The sequence below is a fragment of the Python bivittatus genome, unplaced genomic scaffold, assembly GCF_059951505.1.
Source record: "Python bivittatus isolate LINGU-HERP-01145 unplaced genomic scaffold, Pbiv_v1 ctg000980_np1212, whole genome shotgun sequence".
NCBI lineage: Eukaryota > Metazoa > Chordata > Lepidosauria > Squamata > Pythonidae > Python > Python bivittatus.
The window spans coordinates 19,801,764-19,821,031 of NW_028277125.1; the positions used below are offsets into that span (position 1 = coordinate 19,801,764).

The window sequence follows — 19,268 nt, forward strand, 5'->3', positions numbered from 1 at the left end:
ACAATGGTAGGGGAGTACTGCTGACATCTCAGAAGGATCTTGATAAGCTTGAATAGTGGGCTCCATCCAACAAAATGCAATGACAAGAACTCAGTCAGTTCTGCATTGAGGTAAGAAAAATAAAATGTATCAGCACAAGATAATCAGTATCTGGCTTGGCAGTAGTACTTGTGAGAAGGATCTAGGTGTCATGGTAGGCCGCAGTTAAGCCTAAGTCAGCTGTGTGCTACAACTGCCAAAAATTGCTAATGAGATTATGGGAGGTTTTGTGCTGCACTAGTCAGATCACACTTGAAATACCATACAGTATTTGGTTTTTCTCATGATAATTCAAGGAGGACACTGAAGAACTGGAAAGAGTACAGAGAAGAGCGACAAAAATGGTGAGGTGTTTGGAGGCTAACTACTATGAAGAACAGTTAAAGGAAGTGGGTATGTTTAGCCTAAAGGAGAAAAGATTCAGAAGAGATATGATAGCAGTCTTTCAATACTTGAAGGTACCAGTAGAAGAGAATATATGTAGCTCAGGGTTGAACTGTGGAGTCCTTGGGGTTCTCTGAGCTGGGTTGTTTTCTTGCAAACATTTCATTACCCAGCTAGGTAACATGTTCAGTGCACTTCAGGTAACGAAACGTTTGCAAGAAAACAACCCAGCTCAGAGAACTCCAAGGACTCCACAATACTTGAAGAGCTGTCACAGAGAAGAGGGTGTGGATTTATTCTCTATAGCTCCCAAAGGTAGGAGAAGAACTCCTGACCATGAGGGCTATTAAGCAGCAGAACAGCCTGCCTCCTAAAGTCATGGGTACTCTATCATTGGAGGTTTTCAAGCAAAGGTTGGATAGATGTTTGTCTGGGTTGGTCTGAGGATTCTTGCTGTGCCCAAGGAGTTGGACAAGAAGACTCCCAAGGTCCTGTCCAACTATGATATTATGATCCAGTGGAACTTACTCCCAAGTAAATGCTTACAAAATGCAGTTTGTAAGTTCTAGTTGTCTTTGAATTCTTTGCAACTATATAAAATGAGCTATCTGGAGTCTTTTTGCAAAAATGGGAAGATTTTCTTCCAAGAATTTCCCAGGAGTTTTCAGATTTATTAATTAAATCCCTAATGTCAGCTGTACAAAACCAAACATAGCAAGTATTTACAATATGATTTGGTGGTGAATTTTTTAACATTTTGAAAACCTATATTGCGATAAATATTTGTTTTAGAGACAAAGTCCAAGGGCTTCATGCATGGTCATGCGCATTGGAGTCTTTTTGGAGAGCCAATGTGTAGTGGTGCTTAACAGTATGGACTACAGCCAGGGAGATTCAGCTTCAAATCCACTCTTAGCCATTGAAGTTCACCGAGTGACTTTGGGCCAGTCTAAACTATCCAGTAGTTCAATGACCTCCAACATTCATCCTATGCATTGGGGGAGGAGTGAAATAAAATGACATACCTTCATTCCTCTGCACAAAATTAAAATTAATTTGCTAGCATCTTCTCTATGCTGTTTGTCTACATTAGCCTGGTAGTTTGGAAAAACTGCTTCCAAGTGCTGAAGATATGATGAAGGAACATTGATTATAAAATCTGCCTGCAGAAGCAGGGATGTGCAAAATGAGGCAGTCCAACTGTGGAATGTTACATCATTTTCCCCTAGAATGCTCTGAACTAGGTATTCTGGGGTGGTTTATGCTATTCTGAAAGTACACTGGCTGGAATAGAAAGTGGTTTGTGATGGTCTAGATGTGTTAAGCATAGAATGTTCCGAATACTGAACTTTCCCAGAATACCCAGATTGATCCATTCAAGGGGATAAACGGAATGTCCCTGTTTTTTGGTAGAAATGAAAGTTGAATGCAGATACAAGAAGACCATGCATATGTGTGTGTGAGAGAGCCTGATAAGCAGTCCCACTCATGAAAAATTGACAGTCTCCATGAGCCTAAGAAGTGTGGCAGAGGATCCCAATATAATAATAATAGAGGAATGTTGCAAATTTCAAAGGAAAAACTGATATATTACTTGGGAAAATGCCAAGGGAAGGAGGAAATATTTTAGGTTAGATTCAACAAGGTTTCTGTGTGATAAAAACTTCCAGTAGGTGGTGCATTTTGCTGGTGAACTAAAAGAGAGTAATCTGAAATGCCTTAAAAGGATTTGGAGTGGGAGAGGTTTTACAGCCTGTCTCTACTGATATTTGCACACGTTAGCTCCCACAGAGTGCAATCCCTTGCCCAGTTAAACTTTTAGAAGTTATTTATATTTTCCATAATAAATAATATCCTGTTGAATGTAGCTGTAAATATTTTTATTGTCAGGACCTAATATTCTAGTGGTTTTTACATTAGAGCATTGCACATCTTTTGTAAGCGCTCCTTTGGAATGCATAAGAGTATGTACAAAGCATCTCTTTTTGAATTGTTTAGAGGCAGTCCCAGTTTAAGTGGCTCCTTCAGAAACTGTTCTGGTTGTCTCCGCATGCATATGCATGCACAAGTATACCCATTTCACAGAGAGAGAACAAAGCATATGGCATATGTGGAGTCAGCTGGGAGAGCTTAGTAACTGCACAGATCTAGAAAACACATGACCACTTTAATTTTGGTATTTTGCGAGCACTCCTTCATGTTCTGAAACACTTTTCAAAGGATATGCCCAGCTCTGCTCTGCCTGTCTTTAAGATAGGTGTTACATAAAGATATTGGGTCTGTTCATTCTCTCTCAATATAAATTGTGTTGTTATCTTCTTAAACAATTGCTTTTAGGTTATTTTTTTTTAAGTATTGGTTTTATATCGCTAAGTGCAATGCTGAAAAAACTGAACATTTTTTTTCCTGTACATTTGTTATAGCTGATATTGAAATTGATACGTTCTACTTACCTATTTAAGTTTGATTTAACCATAGGCTTTTGTTTTCATTAGGTTCGTAATGTGCTTAATGATGCAGTGGATTTGCTGGAATTTCGTGACAGAGTCATTAAAGCCTCTTTGAATTTTGGCCATTTAGTAGTTTCAACATCTCTTCAGTGTTACATATTCTCGTAAGCAATTTGAATTGAAGAGATATCATCTGATAAATTGCAAGCGTATTGTAAATATATAATAGCTTTGATGTAGTTTGATTAGAGAAGCAGCCATGATTTAACAAATATAAACTATAAACTTTTCACAATTACACATGGAATTGATTGCGTACATTTGGTTTCCTATCAGCAAAACCTTCTTAGTGAACCCATATGATTTCCTTAACAGAACCCTTGTTTCTTTATGCAACTGTGAATTATTCAGAACACTGTTTGGTCTGCTTAGCAAATTACTTTTGCCAAATAATTGAACTGTTTTTTGAATTTAAAATTCTTTTTAAATGGGTGTGAGTGCTGCTTTGAAGGAATGCTATAATGTCCTTATGGGATACAACTTATATTTATGTCTCTATGTACATTCTTTCGAATCACAGCAGCTATAACTGATTATTATAGTGATAATAGAAAATGCAGAATACTAATTACTTAATCAACTTATTTTTAAATCAAGTAAAAATACTTATGTATATTCTATATTTTTTGCAGTCTTAGGATATATAGTCCTCCTAGAGTTGTATATCCTGCATAAACTAAAATGTTTGTAATATGTTCTGTATAAGCAATTTTTAAATGTGTACTACCTTCCCTTTATTTTAGAGTTAAAAACTGGAATACACCTTTAATCTTTGACCTCAAAGAAGGAACTGTCAGTTTAATTTTACAAGCAGAAAGGTACATATTTTGAATGAGTCTTCAGACAATTTATTTTTTATTAAAGTAATATTTGTTCAAATACCATAAGGCATTTCTATCTGCGTTGATTTCAGTAGGGTTTGACAGTCTCACTCTCCTTTTTCTCTGGAGCAACAGATCAACCATACTTAACATAATCAACCACCTCTGCTCCGTGAGCTGCATTGGGTACCAGTTTGCTTCCGGGTCCAATTCAAGGTGTTGGTTATCACCTTTAAAGCCCTACATTGCATGGGGCCAGGCTACCTGAAGGACCGCCTCGCCCCCACGATCTCTACCCGTCCCACCCGATTTCACAGAGAGGGCATGCTTCGGATCCCCGCGGTAAAAGAACTCCGATTAGCGGGGGCCAGAAGGCGGGCCTTCTCTGCTGTGGCCCCCGCCCTTTGGAACATCTTGCCCCCAGAGGTGAGACAGGCCCCCTCACTCCAGGCCTTTCAGAGGGACTTAAAGACATGGCTCTGCCATCTGGCCTGGGGCAGGGAGGGAAGAAATCAGAATTGGGGTTGGCTGGCCCCTTATTGGTATGCTGTGGCCCCAGCGGCCTCTTGGATTTCTTAGCTTTTTTATTTTTTAATGTTTGGTTTTATAATTTTTAACTGTATTCATGTTTTTTAGTATGTTGTGAGCTGCCCAGAGTCCCCCATTGTGGGGAGATGGGCGGGGACAAATTAATTAAATAAATAAATAAATAAATAAATACTAAATGAGCCTGACCCTTTCTTCCACAGTTGGAACTACAAAATAGAAGGAATAATTTGTGTCTCCTCCCAAGTCTTAAATGTTGGTGGTAGCCAACTATTTATTTTAGGCCTGTCGCTCACTGGTTGTAACTCGAAAGCTAAAACAAATGTCTGCTATCTCTTTCTCACAAGAGAAGGATGGCAGTGGCTTGGTGCAAAAAGATAGACCTGGCATTAACATTTGTCTAACTGCCTACTGGAGATGGTGGGAGCTCTAGCTATTGTTACAGGCTTTCATCCTTACCTATTCTGAGTGGGAGAAGAACATTATATGGGGGGAGGGTACTTGTCTCTTTCTAGAAAGGCATGCAGTTGGCCTTGTTGTAAAACAGTGTTTAGTCCAGTCCAGTCTAACATAGTCCACTGAATGCTTATTTTAGCAAGCCTTATTCCAAAGCAAGTGTAATACAATTTTAATCTACAGTTGGAACAGGTTTGTTGATGTTGTTGTTATTGTTATCTCACTTTATAGACTTCCTTTTTGCCCACTGAATACCTGATTGGATGCTGTAGAATTAGATGCAAAAATAATTTTTGTGAATCAGAAGAGAGCAAGCAAGAGGAAGGAACATTTAATTGTGATTTGCTTATCATTTAACTGTGATCAAGTAATTGGAATATTATGTCTGTATCACCCGGCGACCTAAATGTAAATTGGTCAGCTGATACATCACTCCTTTATATCAATAAACCAGTTAAAAATTTCTGACATTCTGACAATTCAAAAATGTCAAATGTACTTCTATTCTAATATACACATGTTGGATAAATAAAACAGGATTTATTCAGGGTAATATTAGATGGCCTACTTTGACAGAATAGAAAACTCTAAAAACAAATGCTAGTGTAATATTTTATCAATTGAAATAATTGAATAGACTTGTTAAATAAGGCAAGCCATTTTCAAAACAATTAGAGATTAATTTTTACTATAATACTAACAAAGTTATTGATGGCTATGCCCTCACCCCCAATTTACAGGCATTTTCTTCTTGTTGATGGTGGAGGAATCTATTTATATTCCTATGAAGGACGTTTAATTTCCTCTCCAAAGTTTCCAGGAATGAGACCTGATATACTGAATGGCCAAACCGTATCTTTGAGTAATGATACTTTAGCTGTAAGAGACAAATCTGATGAAAAAGGTATGTTTATATGTACTTGAAAAAAGTGGGCATATTTTTATTAAAATATGTGAAACAAATCTGCTTCCTATATAAAGTTTAAACATGGCTTAGAAAAGGTGACTCATCCCAGATCTGAGGATGGTAACACTAACTCCTACTTGGAAACATGTTTATCCATGTTAATTTAATGCTCATATGTATCTCTTGTATTTTTAAACAAATGACCACATATGATTTCTAAAAGGTAATTTAGATTGAAGAGGAATTCTGTTTCTTTTAAAAAGCAAACTATGAAATATTTGTGGAACTAAATTAATTGTATATGTTTGTGATGATGTAGAGTCATGTTCTTTGTTCTTTCTTTGTAATGCTTTTGCCTTTTTTATCTGTTTTAATAAGCACCAAATACAAAACAATAGCTATGAGCTTTTACTCTTTTTTTCCTCTTTGAGAAGCAATGGAGTTTGTAATGTATGTAGTTTTCCTAATTTTATTTTTTAAAGTCATTATCACAAGTATTTGAATAAAAGCTTTGGTAAAAGCATGAGCAATGAATATGAGAAGGGAAAACTTGCATCAAAAAAAGATCACAACTTTCTGAAGTTAGAAGTTACTTTCCTGTGTTTACACAGCTGTCTCAAACTAGCACTGGACGCAACCCTTTCTTTTCATATGTAACCAATAACATCAGAACAACACCTGTTCTCATAACAGCATTTTTCCTGCCAATATAACCAATGACCGCAAACCAATATCCTGTATCCTTCTAAAGAAACTCATGATACTGTGTTGATATACAAATGGAAGAATCTTTTAAAGTTAAACATGTTTTCTGCATGGAATATAAATGAGATTATCAGTTAGATTTGGCATGTAATATCAAATTGCTTAAATTGTGTTTAGAATTAACAATCCCTGTATATACCTTTGCATTCTGGGATTTATACATTACACTATTACTATCTTTCTTACCCCCAACATCACATGCAGAAATATTGAATAATTATTTATTTAATTTTAATCATAAATAATGTAGATAAAAATCAACATGATAAAAATCTGTATTTTTGTTGGCTTTAATGAGAATCACGCAGCAAAATGTATATCCCCAAATGTTTTCACTTTTTTGCATCTTCAACAACAGTCTTCATTTACCAAGAGCAAATTGAAGTTTGAAAGAGATTCAAACTAAGTTTGTGATGACAAAGTCTGCCTTCCAAGAAAGTATTTAAGAAAAAAATACGTTAAAATTATGTCAAAATCTATTATAAAGAAAAGTGCATTGACATTTATTACTTTTATTTATAGCTATTTATTTATTACAAATGCTTCACTTTATCCCACTTTTCAGTAAAAAAGTATAAGTTTTTTTTTTAAAAAACCCACTCATAGGCTTACACTGTAAAGACATGATACAAAGGAAAAAGTGATAGGAAGGAAAAAGGAAAAAAATTAAGTTCACAGGCCACTCACCCGCTAAGTTACCAGACCTGGGATGCAAAATTCTATATAACCATCAGAGGGCAGCAAACAGATTTTTAAAACCTCCAACACTTTCCTGCCATCTATTGGTCATCTGGATTTTTTTAACCCAGATGTAATAATTCTAATGTTTGTTCTAAAATAATATTCTTAGGCTGTAGTCCCATGCATTCTGACACATAATCTCCACTGAACTTAGTGGAGCATACATCTGAATAGACATGCATGGAATTGCTTGACTGTTGAAACATAGTGAACATAATTTTATTTATATCATTCAACAATATGGAAAGAGACAATTTTGAGGGGTTTTACTTTAAACTTCAAGTAAATTAATTTGAACCAAATCAAAAGTTCAGTACAGATTACAAACAATAATAAACATTTAAAATAAAAACAACATTGACATTTGAAATCATCAGGTCAGAACAAAAGTATATGTTCTGTTTTCCCTGATTTTTATCTTTCAGCCAAATGGCAAGGATGTAAATTTTAGGTTTTCCATCTGTAATGATTTTTTCTTAAATGTTGTATAAACATTTGGGGCAGTTTAATATCAATAGTGTGGGCGGGCCATTCATCATTTTTGTTGTTGTTGTTGGAAGAAGGTCCTTGGGTGGATTTTTAAGAGAGATTATTGATATCTTATCAATATCACTCATTAAGACCTTCAAAACAGGAAATAAATTGCCCCTTAACCATGCAATTTTTTTAAAAAGTCTACTTTCTCTGTTATACCTAATCTAATGGGACTCTAGGGTCACAAAAGAAATACTGGGAGTTGCATGCAGACTGCCCACCCTATCAAAGTACTATTGAAGTAAGTGCCACTTAAAATTCTAGGCTTGTAGGTATGAAAATCCTAATTCAAATCCCTACTATGCTGTAGGTCTTTATCATATTTAATTTTTCATGACTTCCCCTATTCCTTTTGACTAAAGCTAGTTATCTAGTAATTCAAGTTATAAATTAGTCAGGCAAGGTTATAACTGTAAAATACAGCCCAAATTCAAAAGGAATTTGAGTTCTCACCAGTTGCTAAGCTTCAAGGGGCATGTAGATCTCAACATCAGGGTCAAGCAAAGATGAGATTTCCAAGAACAATCCATGGCTAGGAGCTTTCCACAGGCTATACAAGATTGGGTGTAATGGAGCATTCTTCTAGTACTATATTTCATCAGCAACTCCTTAAATACATGAAACTTCCAGCTTTCATCTGAACACGGCTGGCACTAATCAGCCCTGATTCCTAGCATCAGGCTGTTCCTGCCTGTGCTCATTGAATCTCAGTATAGTTGTACTATAACTCTGGCTCTTTGACTATCTGCTTGAAGGAGATGATGGTCTTGTAGTTAGAATCTATGAGGCCAGACTCAGGGACTGAGAGACTTGATACCCCATCTCAACTGTTACTTGGACCTAGGCCTTCCTGAGTGCCCCAGCATTATTCTCTTCCTTGTCCGAGGATTACATCTCAGCCAGGAGAATGATAATTATGGGAATAATAAATTGAATAAAAGTTATAAAGCATTTTATGCCTTGAAAAGAAAAATAGAAATTATTGGCAATAATCTCTCAAAAGAATTGAATATGACTTAAAACTTGCACCGGCTACAAAGTGAAAGTTATCAATGTCCTTGTTTGAACTGTTAAACACATTTGGTAAATTAACCTAACAGGGTCTCCATTTGATACTTGGTGTATAATTGTTACAGTAAGATATTTTTGAAAACATGGTAGCCATACATTAATCAGTAACCTGTTTTTTATTTCTCTCTTTTAAAAAAAACAGTTATTTATCTGTTTGAACCTTTATCTGGCAAACCATTAGGAGATGGAAAGCCCCTTAGTCACAAGGTATATAATATTTAATATTTCTGTAGTTTAGATTGGAAAAAAGTATAAAACTCTGTGAACATCTTATACCAAGATGTTCCTGGAGCTGAGTAATTTTTTACCCAGATTCTATCTTCTATTAGCACAGCATATATTCAGTTTGAAATCTGATCAGTCTGAGCAGATTAATGTAGAATGTGTTATATGGTTACTGAGAAGTCAGTTATGTTCAGTGAGGCTTACTCTGAGGCTGAGTGTGCAGCAAGATTTTTTTTTTTTAATTACCAGTAAATTACCAGCAAAATAACTGAAAGCTGATATTGCTCAAGCCAATAATACATTAAGAATTTGTGTCCTTTGTCTAGGCAGTTTTTCAGTTTTTGTTCTTATAAAGTAACATTAAAATGCAAAGTAATTTTTATTTGAACAAAATGTTGTTAGTCACGTGCCACAACTGTTCAACTGGAACATATTATGTCATTTTTATCTTTTTTTATGATAATAACAAAGAATTTTCTTTTTTTGAAACAAGGAAAGCCATTTAATCATGCATGAAGTTCCCTCAATCAGTCTGAAATAGCATTTAAATAGTAGCTCTGACTTAAGGATGAGCACACAGTAGTCTTAACTTTGTGGATTAATAATTCCTCATCTAATTATTTTCTAAAATTGCTTCCTTCCATTCCCATCTTGAATGAGTCTGAGCTACTAAGTTCCATTGGAAGAGAGATTGAGAAACAGAATGTAGACGTATTATATGGGAAATCAGTACTTCCCAATTTCTATCTCCTTCTACAAATATCCCCCTCTGCCATTTACATTATCTGTCCCATCATATTATAGGAACACATGTTTCCTAAATTATCTGTAATACCAATAAGTATAATATAACTATATTTTAATTGATCATATTGTACTATATTGTTGACATTGGCAATATTAATATTTAGATTTAAAAGATTTGCTTAAACTGTTGCTTAAATATTGTGTAATATTACAAATTTAAATATAAAAACTGTTTATTAAAACATGGTTCTACTATTTGGTCAAAGAACAGTGGCTTAAGAACTGGTATTTTTTTTACTGAATGTGGTCTGCATATTAGATTTTGAGCTGCAACACTTTGTGATAGCAGGACTATGGTGTTGCGATACTCAGTTTGAAAACAGTATTATCTGTCAGTCTGGTCTACTTCAGAGTGTTTTTATAATGATAGAAACAGCATAAAATTGTAATTATTCTTTAATATAAAAAGTAATTTAATTGATTTACTATTAAAGTACATTAATGGCTTATCCAACCTATATTCTTATTGTAAAAACCTTGTTTTGATACTAATGTGAGTTTTGATACAAATATTGTTACAGATAGAAATTGTGGAAATTGCGTTAGATCAGAAGGGTCTTACAAATGAAAGGAAAATTGCTTTTATTGACAAAAACAGAGATCTTTATATAACTTCCGTGAAGAGATTTGGAAAAGAACAGAAAATTATTAAAATAGGTAAGAACTAGCTTAACCCCAACCCCCATTTTCAGATTTGACAAAATGTTCTAGAATTGTGTGTTTTATTGACTGTATGTAGTGTGTAGTATATCATTTGTTCCAAACTACATTGAATTAGTATGTGTGCAGTGAGGCGGGAATGGTATAGAGAGTGTAATACAAAAATACCTAAAGATGTTTTATTTCCTATTTAAAATTCGTTTGCAGCAAGTTAATTTCTGAACTACTTCAATAAATTAGAAACCCCAAAGTCAACCCTGTAGTGTGAGTGAAATCAATGAATGCATCATCCTATGTACAGCAAAGTTTTATCATTCTACAGGAGAATGATGATGGAAATGTGGTTGTTGTTTTAATTTAAGAGATGGCTCTCCATTTAAAAAAACACAGCTTGTTTTAAGAGGAGAAGCAATTTAAATTAAATATCATAGATGTTTCTGTAAAAATGCAATAGATAATAAAACATTATAAAGCAGTGATTTTCCACTGTGGTCCATGGAGGTTCACCACATGGTCAGTTACTCTCTACATTTACTACCGATCAGCTGGCCAGATCAACACCTGCTCGCTACCTCAGACCCATCCTCCCTGTGTTCACTGCCAATTACCTGGTTCATAAAAATGGATTAGTAGTTGAAAGCTCATTCTTTATAGCATATGAATGATGATGCAAGTAGCAGCGTAAGTACTAAAATACAGAAAATAGATCTTGAGTGCAGTTATCAAATGTGAGTCCATACAGGTAGTACTGATCTCTCACGCAAGCAACCCAAACCAAAAGTGGGAATAGGCCATATGAAAATGAATATCTAAAAATGGAATTTAATTGGTTTGGAAATTCACTTCTCCTAGCTCTGTACTAAGACATTTCTATTGAAAAATAAATTGAATAGATTGTGCTATGAGCATGGGATACACAAAATAATTCAAGTGGTAAATAAATAGATAATTCTGGCTATTTTTTTTGGTTAAAATCATTTTAAAAGGCCTTTAAAAATTAAAGAGCTAGGAAGGCATACACAAATACAACTATAATTTTGTTCACTGAAAAGTGCGAAATTCCATACTCTTCAAGATGGCAACGTAGGAAAATGTGTTTGTTTAAATGGGTAGCCTCTACATTTTCCAAATGTTTATTTAGTGATTCATGATTGCAGAAGGATTAAGCAACATTGCTCTACAATCTACTCACTCAAAGTTTCCCTTGACATAGGTCACAATTATATTATAAACAAATTTGTTTGACCTGCAGGCTAAAAATGCTCTTTTTGACCTGCAAGATTTTTCAAAAAACGCTTTTTTTCCTCAGACATGAAAAAGGAAACAGATCATACTGATTTGCAGATGATCTGAGATAAGAGCTTTTCCCCAACTCCACAAGGCTCCATATTTTCAGTTCATGTAAATTGTTTTGCGCTGTGCAGGATACCATTTTCAGAGGGGTGGATGCTGCTGGGATAACAGCTTATCTGTATGCTGCTCATTCCCAAAGGTATGGAAGACCTTATGATTTTTCTCTAGAAAAATCTCCAACATTATGAACCTACATTAAGCCCTCCACTCCTGGCTCAGCTCCTATAACTTATATTGAGCCAAACAAGGAGTATCAGGAAGAAACTGCTAGTAGGAAGATAATTAATAAATAGGTCTACTTTGTGAGTTTAACATTTTAGAAGGATCTTAGCCATGATGAAAAACACTGTTAGTTAATACAATCTTAAATGTTGTGTAGAACCCCAAGTTAATTGTCGGTAGTAACTGAAGAAATCCAGCACTTCAGCAAACTCTAGTTTGAAAGCAATCATTGATTAGAGTTGAATTATACCTGTTTAAGAGTACTTTATTCAAAATCTTAGCAGTAGCAAGTTTTCTGATGTTAGAAGTTTATGAATATATAATGTGAATCTGGTTAATCTAGCTCAGAAGAAAAATGGCTTATGAGAATAAACAAAATAATAATTAAAAAAGAAAATGTGTCCAGTTTAACATCATTTACATAACAATTATATATGTAGTTGTAAATACTTGTTCTTCTGTGGAGATGCAGTGTAAGATACTAGTTTAAAGAAGTAGGATAAGCAGATCTTGCAGGTTTCTCCAAGTACTATCTTTTCCAAAATTCATATAGTAACTCAAAAAAATGTTAAAAGAAACAAATGGAACACCAAGCAGACATTTACAGGGAAAAGACAAGTACATGTATATATATAATCAAGGAAAGTTTTAATAGCCTCTAGGCAGTTCTGAAACTGTATGTATAAAGCCAGAAATTATTATTTTATTTATTTATTTATTTATTTAATAGACTTGTCCCCACCCATTATCATCTAATGGTTAGAGGGGCCAGGTAAGGAGACTCTATGGCACAATGTACCGTACCCAAAAGTATGTTGGAATTTCTGAAGCATAAAACTCCAGTAGATGGGCTAAGTGGTACAGCTGAATAGGTGAAAGCAAAGGGATTAGGGAGAAGCTGACCACCCACTGGTGGCACTTTTACCAAGTGGAAGTTTCAGAGCACTCATGTTGGATATCATGAAGAAGTTTTTAAAAACTGTACATGGAATTCTTACCAACTTGCTTGTATTATTTTAATCTTTCAGAACAACCAACTTGCTTGTATTGTTTTAATCTTTCAGGTCAAATAATAATGTAAGCATTTTATATAGAATACAGTAATACGTTATTTAGAATCATATTTACTGGTAGAGAAGAGTTGATGATATTGTTATTTGCAGTGTGGTACAGTGGGCTAAAATAGATTATCCAGTTTAGTTAGCAGATATTTATTTAGTTTCTTTTTGGTTAAGGAACAATGGTGCATACTCTGGCATGGAATGACACATGCAACATACTATGTGGACTGCAGGATACACGTTTCACAGTCTGGTACTATCCCAATGCAGTGTATGTAGACAAAGATCTCTTGCCAAAAACTCTTTATGAAAAGGATGCAAGGTATTTCTTCTTCATTTTATACTCTATTTAATAGCTTTCACTAATAAAACTTTTTATTTTTTATTTATTTTGCCACTATTTTCTAATCTAACTTTTGAGACTGAGACTCTACTGCACAGGTAAGCAACAATTTCCAATCTGGGGACTTCAAATCGTGTTGTAGATGAGCCAGCAGTTCTCGAAAGGTCTTCAGGTGCTATGGTCAAAAAATTTAGTCTGATTGTACTGTTTCTGGAGGAAACTGTTTTAAGTGAGGATAGAAATGGGTACATTTTGCCTAACAGAGTTTAAACATTTCCAGCCTTATTCTGGCACTTAAGCTTTGCTTCTGGGGTTTTGACAAGGTATGCAGTAGAAACTAATGCATTTTGTCTTGCAGAGATTTGGCACCTACTTCAACACTTATTTTAGCATTTTCACATATACACACAAAATCACACGACCAAAATCAGCCATTTTGTTTTGAAGGCGGTAAATGGAGTGGGGGTGGGCGCAGGAACTCTAATATGAACCATTGGTTATACATACTTAATAGAGAAATACTTAACTTGTGTTACTAAATATGACACTTCAGGATTCAAACGTCCAGGTCCTTTTGGACTGAATGATTAAAAAAAATCAGTATATAAAACTAGGCTGTCTGCTGCTTGTTAATATGTAAATTAGCAGCCTTATTTCCACAATGATCAATGCATATTCAGAAAGAGAGTGTAGTTGTTATTTTCAATGGCGTATTTGGCTATTTGTTTCATCATTATTCTATTTAAGTTATATTAATTCTAAAATAATGTTTCTGAAACCTATTCTTTTTCTTCAATAGTGAATTTAGTAAAAATCCCCAGATCTTAAGTTTTGTTGGAAGTCAGGTAACAATCAGGAGAGCGGATGGCTCACTTATTCACATTAGTGTTTCACCATATCCAGCTATTCTTCATGAATATATAAATAATTTGAAATGGGAAGATGCCATCAGATTGTGTCGCTTTGTTAAGGTAAATATGAAGTTAACTTTTAGAAAAAGCTTAATTTGGCGGGGGGGGGTGTGGAAGCATGTTACTTAAGTTTTTAAATACAAATTAGTGCAATCCCTCCAGATCCTTTTCAAGGTAATTTTGCCTGCCTTGTGTGGCACTGAAAAGGACCTGCTGTTTAGAAAAACTATACAGATATCCTCTGCTTTCCTCTGCTTCAGACTATTAACAGTATTCACTCCAAATATATTTCAAAGCATGTTTCTCTGTTCTTTACTACTAAAATGGAGACATTTTCTTATGCTTTAATGTTTCGCTGCTTCCTGCTTACACTTACCACCAGAGTGCTATCATACGTGCATTTCTGAGCAGTTTAAGTGTAGGTTTGGCTATTATCATAACACTGTTTACATTCTGATTTCTGTACTTAAGAACAGTCATTTAAGGATAGAAGAGAAAAAGGAACGTACAATAGCCTCTTGGCTGCTTATCATAACTTCCTTCTTTCTTCAAGAATAGCTTTCTTATCACAGTGCATTGCCTCTCCTAGCAACACATAGTTTTCTAGCAGGTGCTAAATGAACAAAAAGCAGAGAGCAAGCTGAGCAGGTTGCTGGCTCCTCTGTGGCTACTTATACAGCAGGAATATTTGTTTCGTGATTCTTTTTTTTTTAAATCTTCCTTTTCATTTCTTTCTCTTCATTTCCTTTCTAGTATAGGTAACTGTCAGATAAGATTGTTCTGATAATCTGTATTTTAAAGCAAAGGTGGAAGGGGGCTCTTCTCTGCCAATACTACATTCCATCAGGTCATGAATAATGCCATGCAAAGCTCTCACAAGAATGTATCCCTTTTGAAATGATTAAAGCAGCTAAATCATTTGCATGTGCAGTAAAGACCGCTGGGAGCAGTTTTCTTCTCTCTTTCTCTTTCCTTGCCTCTCTTACTCTTCTCTCCCCACATCCTCTTAGAAGGCTGCAAGGAGAAGGACAAGTTGAGCGAGAGCCGTATTATTTTAAAGAATGTGACACTGTTATATATTTACATTTCCTCTATTTACTGAAAATAGATAAACCATAGGTATCTGCCACAAGTGTCCAGCTGCTCTGGAATTGTGCTAATTAAATAAATAGAAATATTCTGCATCTGAGTTAATTTTGATTCACTTATTGATTATTAAATCATGTGTTTGCCATAATGAGAGCAAATAAATATAAATGTTGATTATTGCATTGTATTGTAGATATATGTTGTATGTTAAGCAGTATTAAAAAAGAGAAGAGAGGGGAAACAGTTCTTTGTTTAAAATTATATCAGTCTCTACTCATTATTTGGAATTTAGATGAAGTTTAAAACAAAGTTCTTATCAAGAAGTTATATAGAAAACTATAACATGTAGCATTCTAAATTTCAGTTTTCCTTAGTTTAAATTTGTCACTCACTGATTTTACATTAAAATGTATAGGTGAAGCATAAAATCCAAATTGGCAAGCTTTTTTTGAGTTTTTATTAAGGCAAAGTACTGAGGATTGAAGCACAGTCATAGTTTTGTAAACCATGGCTGTGGCTTAATATGATGTTTGATCCTGATCAGTTGTGACACATTGAACAAATGATATTTAAAAAAAGGATTACTTATTAGAGGTCAAAACTAATTAGTACCTAAGTATACTAACTTAATCCAGTAGATTGAACCCAGAGAAATTTGGTGGGACAGGATAGGTAGAAGGTGATCCCTACAGTTGCATTAATTAATTAATTAATTAAATTTAGCTCCACCCATCTCCCCTAGTGGAGGACTCTGGGCGGCTCAGAACTCATTAAAACGATAAATAGATAATACAATTACATAAAACTTAAAATCTGTACAAAGCAATTACTAAAAAAGAAAGAGTCCAAGAGGCCGATGGTTCAGAGCAGCAGACGCCAGGCCTCTAAGGGGCTAGCCATCCCCACACTTGATGTCTACCCTCCCCACCCCAGGCCAGATGGCAGAGCCAGGTCTTCAAATCTCTCCGGAAGGCCAGGAGTGAGGGGGCTAATCTCACCTCTGGGGGCAAGATATTCCAAAGGGCAGGGGCTACAGCAGAGAAGGCCTGCCTTCTGGACCCCACTAGGCGGAGCTCTTTTACCGAGGGTGTCCAAAGCATGCCCTCTCTGACTGATCAGGTGGGACGGGTTGAGGTCATGGGGAAGAGGCGGTCCCTCAGGTAACCCAGTCCCATGCTGTGTAGGGCTTTAAAGGTGATAACCAATACCTTGAATTGGACCCGGAAGCAAACTGGTACCCAATGCAGCTCGCGGAGCAACAGTGTTATGTGGGTCCTTCTTGGGGCTCCAAAAATAGCCTGCGCAGCTGCATTCTGGACCAGCTGTAGCTTCCAGATACTCTTCAAGGGTAGCCCCATGCAGAGCGCATTGCAGTAGTCTATCTGGGAGATAACAAGGGCATGAGTGACTGTTCGAAGGGTATCCCGATCCAGGAAAGGGTGTAACTGATGCACAACCTGAAATTGTGCAAAGGCCCTCCTGGCCACGGCTGCCACCTGTTCTTTGAGCAGGAGCCATGAGTCCAGGAGGACACCCAGATTACGCACTGGGTCTGTCTGGGGCAGTGCTACCCCATCCAGCACGAAAGATGACAAAGTCCCGGATACAGAGGAGCCATTAACCCACAGCCACTCCATCTTACCAGGGTTCAGCTGAAGCCTGTTGTTCCCCATCCAGACCCTTACAGCCTCCAGGCACTGTGAAAGGGCAGTCATGGCATCACTTACCTCACCTGGGATGGAGATGTATAATTGAGTATCATCAGCATCATCCGTGATGGCAGATGATCTCACCCAGCGGTTTCATGCAGATGTTGAAAAGGAGCGGAGAGAGAACCAAACCCTGTGGTACCCCACAAAGGAGGGGCCAAGGATGGGACCTCTCGCTCCCTATCACCACCAATTGGGATCAGCCCCAAAGAAAGGAGGTGAACCAGCACAAAACTGTACCGCCCACCCCTAATTCCCTGAGTCCCAACAGGATACCATGGTCGACGGTATCGAAAGCCACTGAGAGATCAAGGAGAGCAAGAATGGTTGCGCTTCCCCCGTCCCGCTCCCGCCAGAGATCATCCATAAGTGCAACCAATGCCGTTTCCATTCCATAACTGGCCCTGAAACCTGACTGAAAAGACTCTTCCTGAGAGTCAAGAGATCCTCTGTTTAGAATTGACTGTGGTATGAAGGAAAGAGGAAAAGCTGAAATAAGTTAAATGTACCCTTCAGAAAACCTGCTTCTAAAAGCATTTCAGCCTAATGAAAAATACTTTCACATGTTTAGGTTCATGTTTTTACAATGCTACAGTACTTAAATTTTTGTTTTTATGCCATGAGAGGTGACCCTATCCTTCTACCATCACACACTCATACAGTGGTATTTAACCATTTATAGATACAGCTATGTTATTTTATGTGTTTTGTTATGTATATAATTTATATATTATTCCAGTTTTTCTCTATTTTAATCTATTTATTAAATTTGTACATGACCTGGGAATACACTGCATTGTAGATTATTTTAAATAAATATTTCTATATGCCTTCAAACTTGAAGTAAGTTTAAATGGTATAAAAATATGAATTTATATTTCTTGTTAACTCTTATTTCAATATGAAATACATATGTACCTTCTCCTTAATAAAAAATATATAGTATAGATAATACTTCACTGTCTCTTTAAGAAACAAGCTGTAGAGAGAAGAGGGAGCTATGCAGAAAAAGAAGGGGAAAACCAGGGTTAAATTTAGTAAGCTAGGCTTTGGTGTAATATTTATACTGGGTTTTGTCCAGTTATATAAGATTATATTGCCTATTTATTAATCATCCGGGACTAATTTATAACTTATTTGATCCATCAAAAATTAAAATATGAATACAGTAAAACCTTGATTTAACAGTCCATTCAGAGAGAAGGTCATGTCCATTAAATCCAAATGTTTGTTAAATCCAACTGTATGTATGTGAATGTATATCATTTCTGTAATTATGTAATTGACCTAAATGGCATTATTTGCAGTAAAGCCTAAGCTGAATGGACAAACACTTGCAGGTGAAATTTGCTAAACTGTGGTCAATTACACCAAGGGTTTAACTTCAGAATTTGTGTTGGGCAACTTGTATCAAATGCTGGTTAAATGATGTTATTTATTCAACAGAATAAGGGGTTTAAAAACTATGAGTTTGACATACCACTCCTCAACACCCTGAACTATGACCCAATCAAGTTAAACACCTTTATGTCCCATTAAATTAGATGAGAATTTTAAGTGTATGCTTTATTTTTCTGTGGTGTTGTGCACATCATATGAAAGCAAATTGGTACGCTGAAAACCAGTTTTGAAACTTAGCAATCTTATGAGATTTGATTGTGGTATAACTCAGAATAGAAGGGCATGAGTTCCCTGTCAAAGAAAATAAGCTGTAAAAAGAATCCTACCTTACATGCAAGCTACTTGTAGCTCAGCCCATATTTGAAATCAGGGCAAAAATTAATTATGTAGGAGGGCAGGGAGAACACTGATAGCCCACTGATTCTTAGGTAATAGTTAAATTCTATTCATACTAATTTGGCTATAAATTATAGATAAATGTTTATATTATATAAGAAGAACAGTTCTTTTAATATGTTCATTTCAGGATCAAACATTATGGGCTTGTTTAGCTGCTATGGCAGTAGCCAATAAAGATATGAACACCGCAGAAATAGCCTATGCATCAGTTGGTGAAGTAAGTAGAACAGTTCACTACTTAATGGCTTTCACTGATTGATTGATATTATTCCATGTTTATCCTGTTGCAGTCTAAATGACTCTTGGCATTTGTT

At 35.8% G+C, this 19,268-nt stretch overlaps 1 protein-coding gene across 3 annotated transcripts in view; it reads left to right on the forward strand.

Moving 5' to 3' along the window:
- The window catches only part of IFT80 (intraflagellar transport 80), an 84,758-nt gene that overhangs the window by 54,069 nt on the left and 11,421 nt on the right, over positions 1 to 19,268 (forward strand). For 2 of the 3 annotated variants that reach the window (XM_088131847.1, XM_088131848.1), the window contains exons 10-17: positions 2,919 to 3,037; positions 3,677 to 3,751; positions 5,497 to 5,660; positions 8,917 to 8,981; positions 10,328 to 10,463; positions 13,277 to 13,424; positions 14,245 to 14,416; positions 19,082 to 19,171. In XM_088131847.1, coding sequence (XP_087987973.1) covers positions 2,919 to 3,037; positions 3,677 to 3,751; positions 5,497 to 5,660; positions 8,917 to 8,981; positions 10,328 to 10,463; positions 13,277 to 13,424; positions 14,245 to 14,416; positions 19,082 to 19,171 — 969 coding nt within the window. The remainder of the gene's footprint in view (positions 1 to 2,918; positions 3,038 to 3,676; positions 3,752 to 5,496; positions 5,661 to 8,916; positions 8,982 to 10,327; positions 10,464 to 13,276; positions 13,425 to 14,244; positions 14,417 to 19,081; positions 19,172 to 19,268) is intronic. The other variant, XM_088131849.1, reaches the window with a different exon arrangement.